This window comes from Prorops nasuta, unplaced genomic scaffold (assembly GCF_024137725.1).
Source record: "Prorops nasuta isolate Cenicafe-Biocafe unplaced genomic scaffold, Cenicafe_Pnas_1.2 PNAS00007, whole genome shotgun sequence".
Lineage (NCBI taxonomy): Eukaryota > Metazoa > Arthropoda > Insecta > Hymenoptera > Bethylidae > Prorops > Prorops nasuta.
Window position 1 is genome coordinate 4476661 of NW_027116804.1, and position 15715 is coordinate 4492375.

Sequence of the window (15715 nt, forward strand, 5' to 3'; positions counted from 1 at the left end):
TTCCCACTTACTAACTAGCCTCACATCAACTCTATTTCTTACATTTTCCATCGTCTTACCGAACACTGCATTGTTCATTAGTTTGAAAAGATTTTTCTCAAACTCATTTTTAGATGCAGCTCGCAAACGTGTGTTTAAGTCTATATATTTGTTTAGCCAGGCAGATTGCTGGAATCTTAATCCGCGATGGATACGTTTCAGTACCATTCCATGACGAATACATTGTTGTAAAGCCCGATAATGTATAACATAACGCTCCTTATTTTCGACATTTGCAAGTAGCTTCTTCTGTCGTGCTCCGGGCGGAGCCTCACGTACCGGACAAAATGGCAAGTCAGAGTGATTATCATGAAGTACGCTTGGATACTCCAAGTCTACCTCTAAAATAAAACCCTCAGATGAATCTATAGGTATGCTAGAGATATCAAAGTTGTTAGTATCTTCAATCCAGCGAAATCCATGAGTAGGTAGAGCTTGACACATTGCCCATCCGTATAGATTATTTACATCATAGTACATTAAATATTTGCTTGGTTTTGTTAAATCATAATCATTCATATACCGATTGTTTGCTTTTTCATAGCGGTGAGAGCACTGACTCAAACCACCACGTATTCCGCGTTCTACGAAAAGCAACATTTCAACATCAGTGAAAAGTTCCAATTTTATTCTAGTATATTTAAGCATTGCATCCCAAGTGAAGCCTGGGAGTGTAAAATAATGTGCAGGATCCAAATTATAATTTTCCATGCAGCTATCGCGAAAATTTTCAAAAACGTCTGTCAGTAATAATACGTCAGTTTTTAAATAGAGATCGCTGTACTCCCCAAGTGTTTGTATTTGAAAATTGATCCATACCTCCTTAGCATGATTATATGCCTCTTCACTAATATCACTGTCAGTTAATTTGTTATAGAATAACTTGCGAGGCGGTAAAGCATTTTCTTCCAGACGATTCAGATTATCTACGTAATCATAAGGAAAAATACCTTTTCTTGTTAGTAGATTAAATTGTTCCGTATTTAAATTCGAAAATTCTGACTCTAAGTTTTGCAATTGAGATCTCTCCAAGTATGAGCTCAATTTGTCTAAACTTGATGCAAGAAATTTAAATGAATCAATAAATCTGAGCTGAATATTATATTTCCGTATGTATTTTGTAAATGAAATATACTTTTCCTTATGTACAGGTAGCAGGTATACTGAACCCTCATACATGTTTGCGATCGCATTGAAGATGAAATGTGCATCGTAATTAGATAAATTATGAAAAATTGCTGGAATAACGTGCGAATCTTTATAGTTTAAATTACAATTGTTGTGAGAGGGTCCTCTATATTTACCTGTTAAATGATCATGATCGCGAACACGTATTTGATTTGGAAGAAATGGCTTTTTACATATATGACAGTCAGGATCATTGTTATGACGAAAATTTTCGCTAATACTTAGCGTTTTCATAAGCACTACAGTCTTTAGTTTTTCGCTCGCTATGCTAGCAATTTTATCGAGTTCTCGCACAAACCATTCTATACACTCGAGTCCACGATATGATTTATAGGTTGAGAGCGATGAATCACGAACGCTTTTAAAATAATATCCTACACTAAAGGGTAAATGTTTTTGATAAATACTACTATTACCGCTCGTTTCATTCACTTTCTCTAATAAACATTCAATGTCTGCATATACGACGAATGGGGTCCTCTCATTGTTCTTGTCATTTTTAAAGGACACCCAACGGTCCTCTTCAGGTAGCAGTATACGGACGTTTATATTGAGCTGACTGCAATCACGTTTATGAGATTGAAGTTTATCCTCATTGAAGAAATAGTGTAAACATCTAAGAGAAAAATCATATTAGTATATAAACATTAAATAAAATTATATTAAAATATAAACAGTATAACATACCGATTACAAATAAGATGAGATTGTTTTTTTCGAGTCAGTTGTTTCTTTAGCAAGCGAGAAAGATTCGTGATACATAAAAAATGTGCTGCACCTTGATGTTCGAGAAGAAGAAGATTCGCATGTCTCGATTTCTCACATTTTGTGAGTTGAAGAGGTGCAATAATTTTATTCTCCTGCCCTTCTTGCTCATCCACCATGGTGAAAACATTAATCGACACATCATTATCTTCTTCAAATTTAGGTATCTGCCTTAATGTGGTTGGAAATGTTATACTTCTGACGTTGAAAACAGATTTAAAATGGGGGTATGAAGATTGTCGTTGTGGGTTTTTAGTTGAAATAGTCGGATAGAGTGCAGCCGTTACAGCCCATGCAAAACATGTATTATCATCACTCTGTATGTTTATCACTGCATGTTTGTTCTTAATATATTTTGGAAGGTCGATTCCACAGCCTGCATGTAGTGGATTATAGTGATTAATATTCACAATTAAATTTAATATTTTTTCCAAAGCCCACCCACTATCACGCTCTTGAAATTCACCTAATTTTGTTAAAATTTTATCTATGACGTTTGTTTTATACCAATCACTAAAAGTATCAGTCTTGAATAAAATCACATTTTTTGTGGAAATATGTTTGATATCACTAATTTCCTTGCAAATAAATTGTCCGTTGAATACCATATTTATCTTAACAGCGCTTACTTTACTGAATACTTTGTTCATGTAGGATTGCAGCATTTCTGATGCTGCCAATAGAAATTCATGTGGTTCGATATAATTAGTGTTTACTATCATACCACTACACATTCGACTTTTAAATGATGAATCAAGATCTTTCCAAATAAGCTTTTCCGCATTAATGCCCGCTCCAATTGAATTTTTATTTTTCGCCGCATGGAGAAGTAACTTTCGAATACATTTTATTTCTGCAAGATTTTTCTGTATAGCATCTGGAGTTGCATTCCGGTTGGATTCTCTCAAATCTCGAATATAATCACGACACTTGCAAACCCACTCGCGATAATCATGCTGAGTTCTTAAATCGGGATTCTTAAGAGCGTGATTTGAAGAATAACTTTTTTCTCTTGCTGCTCTGATTAATCGACACTGTATCTGAGCAATTTCCGTAAATATTTTCTGCCTTGCTCCTATACGTGCATTGCGGCTAGCAACTCTCAATTTTTTAATGTAATCGCGACAATCACGTACCCACTCACGATATTCATCCTGGCTACTTAAAACTCTATTTAGAAGCGACATCGTACTTCTTTCCGTTTAAATGATCAGCGTGAAACTAATGAAAAATCTTAGATGGAGAACCCTTCAAATAATCAGTCTCCGAGACACTTCAGTAACATAAATACTTTACGGATCAGGTTTCGCGTTGAAGTAAAAAGAATGCATTCAAGTTTAAAATATACATATATTCTAGATTTTTGATTCATACATATATTTCATATAATATACATTTCTCAGTGCGCATATACCTTCATGATTCATGCAAATAGGAAGTTGTGAATTATATAAACCATCTTCTAAATTATAATTTCCCCACACATATTCATCTACATTACTAATTTCTAAATCACAAATACTCTTTAACCAATTTAACTTTTCCACCCCTTTTACAAAAACCGTATCCTCATATACATATTTTTTTATAATATCTTTATATTTATAATATGGTGAAAAACCATCCATCCAATTTAAGCCATGATGATTGAAAAAGATTGAACTGAAAAAGAAATTCCTTATTCATTGAAAATAATAATTCGTTGTTTTTTATAAAATATACTTACTCTGTTTTCTTTCTCTCCTCTTCACTTAACCAAGTATGTGGAAAGGGGGGTGAAAATAAAATATGATGCACTTTTAGTTCTTGTAAAACTGCAAATTCTTTAACTATAAATGTCTTATCCATTAAATGGAATCCTTGAAAATCGACGAACGTTGGGATCATCATGTTAGCGTTTTTAATACTAAATTTATTACACTTTGCCGTTATTTTAAATATATTCTTTTTTTGTTTCTCTAAAGTTTTCCCCTTCTCTTCAAACCAAGTATTTCAATTCTCCCACTATCCTTAACTATTCACTCTTTGGACCAATGGTGTATCTAAGAGTGTCTGGTTAGTCACCTCCCACCACAGATCAAATTTTTCACATCCCTTACAGCATTTAAAAAATCTTGAGAAGCGTGTAGGGTAGTCTTCAGTTCAGTTTAAGCCACAGAATCTTCAGCTCAGTTTTAGTCACAGAATCTTCAGGTACTCTGACATTATGCATCATTTAAGAGATATCACGCACATAATAGATGTGGATGGATTTATCGTTAATAAGAAGATAGTGTACAAAGAAGTGGCTATTAAAAATATATACTCTAACTTAACACATTATGGTGCGTTTAAAGTTTGTGGATCAATGAACACTTTAAGTATTGCTGACCGGAAAACTGCATCTTTTGTGTTTAATAATGTGCACGGAATTGCATATGGAAATACGGGAAATGAAAGATATTCACAAAATGAAATATATGATTTTCTAAAAATCATTGAATGTGACAGTGTGCAACCAGTGGTTGCATATAAAGGTGGACACTTCGAACGTGACTTATTAAATATAATGAATATTAATAATGTCAATTTAGAAAATTTTAATTGTCCAAAATTCGATTGCTTAATTGAATATATAAAAACAGACATTATTCCTTGTGAGCTGCATAAAATTAAAATTTCGCGAAAAACACAAAAGCCTATCCACTGTGTGAAACAGGAGGTAGATGTTTTCGCAAAGTGGGTGCGGAAACAAATAAAAGGTAAATATTAAAAATTAAGTTCGCAATTTACTTGATATTAATAAATTTTTTTATGTTTCAGAAGCTGTTATTAGCTGAATGGGCTAAATATTATTGTATATTCGTTTTTATATAAGTTTCAATTGTATTAGTTTTTTATATAAGTTTCATGTTCGTTTTTAATTATATGATAAATGTTATTTAATAGTCTCTTTCTTTTCCCCTACTCCTATTTCCCTTAATTTAATCCGTAAAAGAAAAAAGAAAAAAGACAAAAATGAAAAAAGCACTTTATAATTGTTACTAACTCATAAAAGAAAAAAATCTACCTAGTGCTCATTGTTTAAGGAAAAATGTGAAATCAAGTTAAATGGCGGGTCTATAGTAGGAAAATAGTGGGAGGGTCTAAGATGAGTATGTGGGGGGAGAAAAGAGCCTCCGAGGGCAGGTCTAAGAAAAAAAAATGGCAGTCCGTAAGATGCTGAGGACCCCCCTAGCGGTGTAGCTGTTCCCCGTAATTTTCGTGATCGCCACCTAGTGGAGAAAATTGGAACTTTTTCCTCCACTAACTAAAATACAAAAAAAAGTTATCTGGGTAACTGTCAGGATAACTAACCATCCGGGCCCTAGGGTGATGGGAGAGGGGTAACCCTTAGGGAACTAGTGGACCCGTAGGATAACTAACCATCCGGACCCTAGTGACATGGGAGAGGGGGTAAGCCTTAGAGAACTAGTGGACCCGTAGGATAATTAACCATCCGGGCCCTAGGCTGATGGGAGAGGGGTGAGAGACTCTAAGAGAGAAAGAGAGGGTGAGAGGGATCTCTCTCTCTCTCTCTCTCACTCCCCATAGCCAAAGCATTTCCTCCGCACACCCGCACCCTCCTCATCACCCAATAAACCCTAGCTCTTAAGAAGACACTTCCCCCCGCACACCCGCACTCCCCTCACCACCGTGTCACAGGAACCCAAGACACTTCCCCCCGCACACCCGCACTCCCCTCACCACCGTGTCACAGGAAAACCCAAGACACTTCCCCCCGCACACCCGCACTCCCCTCACCACCGTGTCACAGGAACCCCCTAGCTACCACTACTACTGAAAGATTCACACTCGCGATGATTTCTACACGACTTGTTTCGGATTGAATTATACTAGACTTAACTACCAGTACACGGCGACTGGGCAAGAGATTTTAGTTAGAATACGGTGGAGTACTCTGCTCCCGTGGAACGAACACTAGAGTTACGACCTTGGAACGCGGGAGATGCGGCAGCGGCTAAGCTTGCACAGAATAAGACTCGACTCGAGGGTCGCGGAGCTCGTATATATGTAGGAGGCTTAATAGGTCATGTGTCGTCAGTAGCGCCATGATCTTTCGACACATGACGACCAAAAAGTCTCCACATCCACGGCCAGCGCCTAAGGATTTACGCATTTCCGGAAAGGAATTCCGGGCGTCAGCAATGTGCAATACTACCGGTATTGCACACGGACGCGTGCGATCTACTTTGGTTCGGCGAGGTGGCTGACCCCTACGTTACAAGGGAATTCAATATTCCCTGCAAGGGACACTCTTTACAAACTTTGCCGAAGTGCAGTGTTTTCAATTTCCATTGTATGCATTCTTCCCTGAACAAATAATTATTCATTTGTGTGACTTTCATCAATGGTACGATCCATGCATGGATAATCACATGATAAAGGCGCACAAATTTTGTATATTTTAACATAGCATTCATGATGAGCAATATGTACCACATTGCTGTATTTATAGTTATAAAAGTTTTGATGACACTGCGAATACATTTTCTTACTTTTGAGCTTATCAGTTCATACATGTTCTTTTTGTTTTCCAGATATTAAAATGAACAGTTGTAACCAAATTTTCATTCATTTACCTCTTTGTCTATGCTGATGAAATTTAAATTTGTATATAATGATTTTATAATAATATTATTAAGAAAAATTAGCTTGATTAAAACGAAATCTAAAACTCCAGATAAGTAAAAATCTTTCAACAATTTGATATGCTTAGTTTTAGCTTGTGAATATATATGTCTTATGCAATGTTTCAGATATTCGATACTCCTTAAAAAGCACGCTCTGACAACTTTGTGAAAGTGATGTCCTTTCAATTTCAGTTATATACATTCTTTTCAAGATCTTGCCTAATTAATTGTTCATCGGTGTGACTTTCATCGATGAGATGATCCATGCATGGATAACCAAATAATAAAAAAATTCTTACTTTTCATCACTCCAGTGCGCACAAATTTGGGTTTCGCATACCACAACAGAGATGTGTGTACCACGTTGCAGTATTTGTAGGTTTAATAGTTTTCTTGACTGCGTGTGCAAATACATTTCTCTTACTCTTTAGTTTATCTGTTCATACATGCGTGTAAATGTTTTATTTGTTTTCCAGTACTATATTGAATAATAGCAAACAAATTTTCACTCATCTACTCTCTTTAGTTATATTGATGAATGTCAAATATGAAAATTAATATTATAAATATGTTGCAAAACTTACACATCAACAAGTTTTTGATAAAATTCGTTTGATAATATAATTAATTATAAGAAATTATTTACATAAAGTAATACATTCGAAAGATGAATGTTTAATATAAAGTTTTTATTCATTATTTTTGTATTGAGCAAATTATGTGTGTATTGTAGTATGTGTATATTGTCTTTACTCTGTTTACCAACTGCACCAAAATATTTTTCTTACAGAAATTAATATTAAATTTGTTAATAATAATATCCAGTGAGAAAAGAGTTATTATCGACATCAATTCGATATTGAATTGACATTAATTTTGATATTACTGACGTCAAGTTATTACCGAGTTGATATTGTCGATAGTAATCTTTTCTCACTGAGTATTTTTTTATTTAACATTGGCAATATATGTGTGTACTTATTTTTTCATTAAATTTTGTTGTTTTGAAAAGTTTACTGTATGATTATAATATATTCTTGAAAGGTATAATTTAATGAAAAATGTTGCTGTAATGTTATTGTGGAAGTTATACTTGACTATTAAATTAGAAAGCCGTTTATAAGTTTCATACAATTTGTTTTATCAAACACAGAATAGTTGTAATTTTGAATTTAAAATTATTAATATATATATATATATATATATATATACAGATAATTTATGACTTAAATTAGAAACCTGTAATCAGTGGATTTTTAAACAGTTCTCGTAAAATATCTTATGCGCTATTAATCGCAATTACAAGTTGGAATGGCTAAACTTAATTGCTGTAAAATACGTGTCTAAATATTGGAATTTTCAGATAAGAAAACAAGTACGTTTAATTGGGATTAAACTATTTATTTATGCTAGTACAAATATAATTGCGATCATTTAAGTGTTACATGAATCTTGGTTATTATTTAATGTATCTGGAATACATGGAAGTGTTTATTGTACATTTGTTATTTAATTTTACATGCAATCATATAGAAAAAAAAATATTAATTAGTATTTATATGCTCGCACTTTTTGGGAGTAATACATATACATGTATATCAGTATTTGTGCAACTTATATTTAATTTGGATTTATATAGTTTTTAACTTGTACTGTCCCTGGCTCATTCCCTTTTAAAATATTTCTTTTACTGATTATTTTCCAATCTGAAATTTTTCAATATATATTTAAAAGTAATTAATATTTATAATGTCATTATAATAATATTTTTTTCATGATCTGCAATTACATAGATGTAATTATTTCAATAATAAATAATATTTTTATGATTTCTCTAATATATAAAAATATAATAAGCAGCGTGTCGCAGACCACTATAATACATCCTCATATCTCGAAAATAAAGCACAAGAGAAAGAAATGTTTTTCGTATGAAAGTTGTAGAGTTCTCAGCATTGTATTAATTAAGTGGTATATCGATATAACATGCAATAGCATTTTGAAGGTGACGTGAAAGAAACATTAACTTTGTTAAATGGAATGCCCTATTTTTTGTTTCATATATTCTTGTAGCCATTCTCAACTTTCTAAATAACGGTATGAATGCATTATTTCATTTAATGATTCATTAAGATTTTCCAGTTTAATTTGCATGTACATAGGTAAGTAATAGTGTGGGAGATATGTTTAGCGGTACTTACGTTTGCATATTCAACTAAAAATTTCTAGTAAACCACTGCATGAAATTATTTATTCATATAGTGGTTTATAAAGCTCTTAAGCTCAGGTATAAAAATATGCTAAAAAATTGAGACATTTCGTTAAAGAAATTAATGTTACCTTTACCCCCGATATCGCAAATATCCCCAGGGCGTCCTGAAAACGTTAAAAAGATATCTACGCGTCCAGTAGGCATGCCGAGAATGTCTCCCTAACATCGTGTGCTGTCAGAATCCCGAGTTTCAAAACGTAATTCAAGGTCATATTGATTGAACAGCTTAAGCCAATGCTAACAGCCCTACAACTTTCATAGATAAAATATTTTTTTCACCTGTTTTTTATTTTTGACATGTTAGTATGTGATATGGATGTTTTGCGACACACTATGTATAATTATATGACTCCGAAGAAAAATTATATTAATCTGAGCCTTTTGTGATTACCTTTATTGACCATCAATTTCTTAACTAATTTTAAGAATTTTTTATTTTTCAGGCTAACTTTTATTAAAAATTCTGAAATGATTTTATTCTCATCTACATTCTGTTCATCAAACATTTCCCATAATTTCTTAACTTCTAATTGATCAGTATTATTTCCTTTATTATATTTTTTATGCAGAATTTTTTGTATATAATAAATTTTTATAATATATTGCAGTTATGCTGAAAACAATTAAAAATTGAAATAAGATATTTCAGCTAATGAATTTAAATTATACAGAATAATCAAGCAGTTCCGTTCTTATTATTGAATGCATTAGCCCTTTAAAAGAAAACGTATATATTTTTAATCATTATTCTCTAACCATTTTATAATGGAGTTATTCACTTAGTGTTAAAAGTTCACGCAAAGACGATGATTATTTCCGATTTATCAAATGTAACTCTCTATTTTTTATTGTATAATAGAACTTAACTCAAAAGTGTTGCATAATAATTTTTTATATAACATACAGAGTCTTTTCCTAACAGCGGAGCATAGAAGATTCGTGTTAAGTTGAGTTCGGTATTGTGCTCTTTTCGCTCTACGGTGCAGTCCCTAGAATTTTTTATTCGCTCCTTCTAGGGATATTCTGTCCACACTGAAATCGGGAGAGCGTAGCGTGTGCAAAGAAGCAAGGAGCAATACCCCCCCCCCCCCCCCCCATTCCATACTTTTATTAGGGAAGTGGAGTTAGGAAATCTGAGTGCACAATATTATTAGAGGATATTGAAAAGAAAAAGAAAACTGTTAATTGCGCAGACAGTAATTAAAGTTTTTATTCTCATTTTAAAGCACTAAAAAATGGAAATTATTGGAGACAATTATATATTGTTGGAAAAAGATAATACATATGAAAATAAGACATTATTTTTACAGAATAGGAAAAGTAAGAGACTTCCTCAAATATATAATTAATTGTATGTAATAAGTTTGTTATGTGTTGTTAAATGTACAGAAATTTAAAGTAATAGAGTTCAAGCATCATTTATTGGAGCAATACATCTCAAATTAATAATAGATTAATTTTAATTTATCTAGAAAAGGATATTTTATAGTGATAATTTTGATACCCTCAGGCTAAAGTATCACATATATAGAATAATATAATTATTAAAGTTCTTGGATGATTATGTTAAGCAATTATATTACAATAGCATGTGTATGAAAATATTATTTTGTAATGTATTGCTTGCTGCAATACTAACTAGGAAATCAGTATACCTTGACTGCTAATACTTCTAAAGTATAATGATTTAAATTATTTCAGTTTTCTGCTGTGATTTAATGTAATAAAAAAGATGTTAATTTTATTTATTATTAAATTTTAACTTATTTGTTTTCTTCCTTAGTGAAAAATTGTATGTTAGTTCCAAACACTACTTCCAACATTCTAAAATTAATTGAATCAAAAAGTTATTAGAAGGATAATGTAAATGAAGGCACGTTCCAAAGTGTAAATGAAAATAATTTTCAATTTGAAGAAAACGATAGTCTTCATAGCTGCGAATATGAAAATAATTATTTGCAGATTGAAAAAAACAATGATTTAAATATCTGTGAAAATGAAAATAATAATGTGCAAATTGAAGAAAACAAAGCTCCACAATCATGGAGTAAACAAAATGTGTTGTTTCTGATAAATGCAGTAAATGAGTTAGATGAGGAACTAAGCAATGGCGTAAAAAAGTTTGTATGGAAAAAAATAGAGAAAATGTTTAAAGAAATTGGACATGAAATAAGTTCAGCGCAGATTGAATCAAAATGGAAAAGACTTGTAAGAACATACAAATCAATAAAGCAGTGTAATAATACATCAGGAGAAAAAAGAAGAACTTGGGAATTTTACACATTAATGAAAGAATATATGGAGAAAAAACCTGAAATTGTACCCGATGCTACAAGTAGCAGCAGGTATGGCTTAAAAGTAAACAGATTAGGTATGTAATTAATATTATTTAATAAATAAATAAGTCAAGTGAAAACATTGTATAACAATATTTTACATCTTCCAGGTTGCTCAACTGTTGAGAATGTAGAGCCTGTTAAGAAAAAAATTAAAATAGGGAATGATAAAGAAAGACGACACAGAGAAAAAATGCAGAGGCTAGACAAATTCAACAGTCTTGTTGAAAGAATGTTAGAAAAGATGTAAAAATTATTGAAAAGGGACATCCATCATATTATTCTATTTCTAATATATAAGCTTCTTTTTATTTAATCAAAATATAACAGATAATGAGCTGATTTTCAGAGTAAAACAAGTGTTTAAACTGTTATTAACAAAATACTGTGATTCTGTGTGATATGTATAATTAAGAAATCGTTTGCAACGTTGTAAAACTAAAGTTTATTTAAGAATGTTATATATCTGTGGAACATATTGTAATGAATGTCTATAATTTTTTAACATTTAACAAGAGAAGACAATGTTTGCATAAATTAAAGTATTTTTATTATTATATGTATGTTTAAATTACACTAAAAAATAAATATTTTCTCCTTGAAGAGTTATATATATACTCCTTAATTATATATTAGTGCAAAATATATCCAGTGTCTCAAAATAAATTAAATTTAACTTAATTATAATTAAAACTTAATATAAAGCATATGGCTATAAAAGTATTGATTATAAATTTACAAGCCTTGTATTATTTCATTTCTCTTTGCATTTGCCTTGTTCATGCTGTCATGCTCGATATCTTCTTCATCTTCACTATTATCGACTTCATTTTCCAAAATTTCTAATTCATTTTCTTCATTAAATTGCAATGCTTCAATATTATCTATATTAAAAATACATATATTATGCAATATGCATGCAGATAAAATTAATAATACACATAAGTCTAAACGTCTAGTCTCTAAATATATGAGTCGTCGAAATCTAGATTTTAAGAGTCCAAAAGTATGTTCAATTTTAACTCTTATTTTACTAATTGTTTGATTGAATAACTTTTGAGTATTTGTTAGATGACCATTATCTTTAAAACCAACTATAAGCATTGGAGATAATTTATACGCCAAATCACCTAACAAATAATTTTCATTAAAAATAGGTGCTTGTCCATTCTTCAAATCTTTATAAATATCAGATCGTTTGTATAAGGTGTAATCATGCAGTGATCCTACTTCACCAGCATAGACATCTATAAATAGTTTTTGGTGGTCGCAAATTCCTTGGAGTAAAAGGGAATGGTAGCCTTTTCTATTCACGTATGAATTACTATTATGTTTTGGTCTTTTAATTTTAATATGGCTACCATCTATACAGCCAATAACTCCTAAAATTTAATGAAATTGATTATTTTAATAAAAAAAATATTTTTTTTATTAATATAGATTTGCCATTAATACATATATAACATATATTTTCTGTTTTGATCTCACTAGTATATAGGAAGTATAGTCTATTAAGTAAATTAAATATTAATTATTTAATAGTATTACCAACAAAACTATCCTTTGAAAATCCCTGTGTGATTTGTATTTGCCTTTCTCTATTAGGCCATTTTATTATTTGATAAGTTTTGTTTATATCAACAAGTATATTACATGCTCTATATAAAACTTTCCAGCACATAGATTTACTAACTCCAAATCTCTCTGCTACTGATCTATAAAAAAAGTATATTAATTAAAATTTGGCAAATAAACTTTAAATAAACAAAAATGTATAAGTAAAATTCATAATAAATGCTTTACCTTAATGACTCTAAATTGGCTAAATACCAAATCATTATTAAAAACTGTTTTCTTAAATTAATAATAATTGGAAAAGAACTTGTATTTGCATTGTTTAAATGATTTAAATGTTCAGCCATATTTAATAAAGCTTCAAATGAAGTCTGGGTCATTCGAAAATGACATTTAAATTGATTACCAATCATTTTTGGTATAATTTCTTCTGCATAATTAGTAATTTTTGGAATATGATTTTCTTCATCTGATGAAGACGAATTATCATCGACCATAACCATTTCAAATGAAAAAGAAATAACAGAACACATATTTTCCATTTTAGCAATTAATGAAAAATGACGTTCGTTCTTTATTAAATTAAAATGAGGATAAAGTTTTGTAATATATTCTATACTGCCTCGTAATATATGTATATGATATGTATTATATATTAAGGTCAACTCAACTTTCCCGGTACCACTTCCCTAAAAATATGTGATAGAATGGAGGTGGTAATGATTCCTTGCTCCTTTGTACGCACATGTTAACGCTACGCTCCCGAGTTCAACATGGACAGAATATCACTAGAAGGAGCGAATAGGATATTCTAGGGACTGCTCGGTAGAGCGAAAAGAGCACAATACCGAACTCAACTTTAGTTGACTATAGCACTCGGAATGATGGAATCTGAGAGCGCTGATTGGTCAATATTGCGTAGTACCAACATATAATAGGCCGTTACCAATAGTTGGACACGAAAAATGAGATTCATCCACCATTTTGGTGTGGAGAAATGTTTACATGCTGATCGTAGCAGAAAGAGGTGTAAAAAGGAAAAATGTCAAATGTTGTCATTACTAAAGTAAAAATTGAATGCTTTGAATGAAAATGAAGATTATTCGTACTTTCCATTCATTATTTTCAATTTTTACTTTAGTAACCTTACCATTTGACACTTCTCCATTTTACACCTCTTTCTGCTAGGATTAGCATGTAAACATTTCTCTACACCAATATGGCGGATGAATCTCATTTTTTGTATCCAACTATTGGTAACGGCTTATTATCTGTTGGTACTACGCAATATTGACCAATCAGCGCTCTCAGATTCCATCATTCCGAGTGCTATAGTCAACTAAGACGAATCTCCTATGCTCCGCTGTTAGGAAAAGACCCTGTATATTTCAACCTATCATTAATGATATTTCAAAAGGAAATTAGTGCAAAATACTAGGTGAAAAATCGATAAAATTATTAGAAGCAATAAAATTATCATATAATTAATTTAATTCACTTACTAATAAATTTATAAAAGTCAGGATGAGGGCCCATAGTAGCCTTAAGGTATCTATTGAATCTTTCAATTCGATTGTTGGTAGTCGTAGGTCTTTTAAATATGGTTAACGTACTACCTTCTACTTTTTTGAACCAAAATGATTTAATGTATTTTAAGAAACGATTAAATTTTAAATTAATATTTTCATTATTAATAATCGTTTTTGCTTGGGTGGTAATAATGTCTAAGCCTGTTGGTATTAAGACTGGTGGTAAAAATGGCAAACTATATATTTTTGTTATTAAAAATTGATATTTTAAATGTTCTCCTGTAGACAAACTTTTAATTAATTTAAAAATTTGTAACTTTTTAGCTCTTTTTTGAATAGCCTAGAAAAACAAAATAATATAAAACTTCATACAATTTATATTACAATTTTAATATTATAATTAAATTGTTAATTTTATTTCATTGTGAATTTCACTGTTATATAATATTAAGGCAAAGCAAAGATGTTGGTATTATCTGCACACACAAACACACACACAAAATTAGATCTACAGAAAGGGGGACGAACATAATGGACAGTAAACTGTAGATAATTATTAATGATAATAAATAATGTATATATTTATTATATGAATTACTGTAATTATACGTAATGAATTTGTATTATACTAAGAGAAAATTTATCCTTTTGAAACTATATTTCTTATTATACATTTTTAAAAATCTTATACATACTTGCGTGTAATGAAAATAACACCCTTGAATTACGTTGGCCTTAAAATTTCTTTTAATACTGTTCTGCAATGCTTATTCAAAATCTGACATCCATGTTTGAGAATTTAATTTAGGCGCTACCTTCAACTTCACTATTTTGAAGAAATTTTCGTATAATTTTTCTGATATGCCACTCATAATGGCCCATATAATTGGAATAGCCTATTTTGTTAAATAGTAAATTAAATTTAATTGCGTTCATATTTCAAATATAGCGAATATTTATAAACAGGTTATTTAGAATTTGTTAAATAATTGTAACAAATTACCAACCTGGTTTTCATATTCCGCCATTATAATTAATAATTGGTAGGCATCCATTAAAGTAGGTACTGATTCGAACGTACCATCGATATGGCATAATTTAGTTTTTTCTGTTAATTTACATAATTTTTTATCAAATATTACAATTAAAATATTAGTTCCACTTTCGTATTGAATGACTTGTAATTTATGTTGCCCGTCTTTTATTTTAAATTTTAAGATATTCTGCCATTGAGTAGAATTATTTAAAATAGGATCCACTTTGTTTAATGTTTTTGGAAGTTTCGGCCGATCCTCTGCATTCTAACTTTTCAATGTTTTATGGATTTGTGTGAAACTT

The 15715-nt window shown here is 30.9% G+C and overlaps 1 protein-coding gene across 1 annotated transcript; it reads right to left on the reverse strand.

Annotated features, from left to right (window-relative positions):
• Positions 1 to 12008: 12008 nt before the first annotated feature.
• LOC136774922 (uncharacterized) lies at positions 12009 to 13351 on the reverse strand. The gene is made up of 3 exons (XM_066729395.1): positions 13077 to 13351; positions 12822 to 12988; positions 12009 to 12655 (listed from the first exon to the last, which is right to left on the reverse strand). Exons 1-3 carry the CDS (start codon positions 13349 to 13351, stop codon positions 12009 to 12011), a joined length of 1089 nt encoding a protein of 362 aa, XP_066585492.1.
• Between the last annotated feature and the right edge of the window lie 2364 nt (positions 13352 to 15715).

Excerpts from the sequence above, each read along its gene's own strand:
- LOC136774922 (XM_066729395.1), bottom strand. The coding sequence starts at position 13,351 with ATGGTTATGGTCGATGATAATTCGTCTTCATCAGATGAAGAAAATCAT. Across the intron at positions 12,989-13,076 it reads GCCAATTTAGAGTCATTAAG|ATCAGTAGCAGAGAGATTTG; the intron begins GTAAAGCATTTA and ends CTTTTTTTATAG. Across the intron at positions 12,656-12,821 it reads TTCAAAGGATAGTTTTGTTG|GAGTTATTGGCTGTATAGAT; the intron begins GTAATACTATTA and ends ATTAAATTTTAG.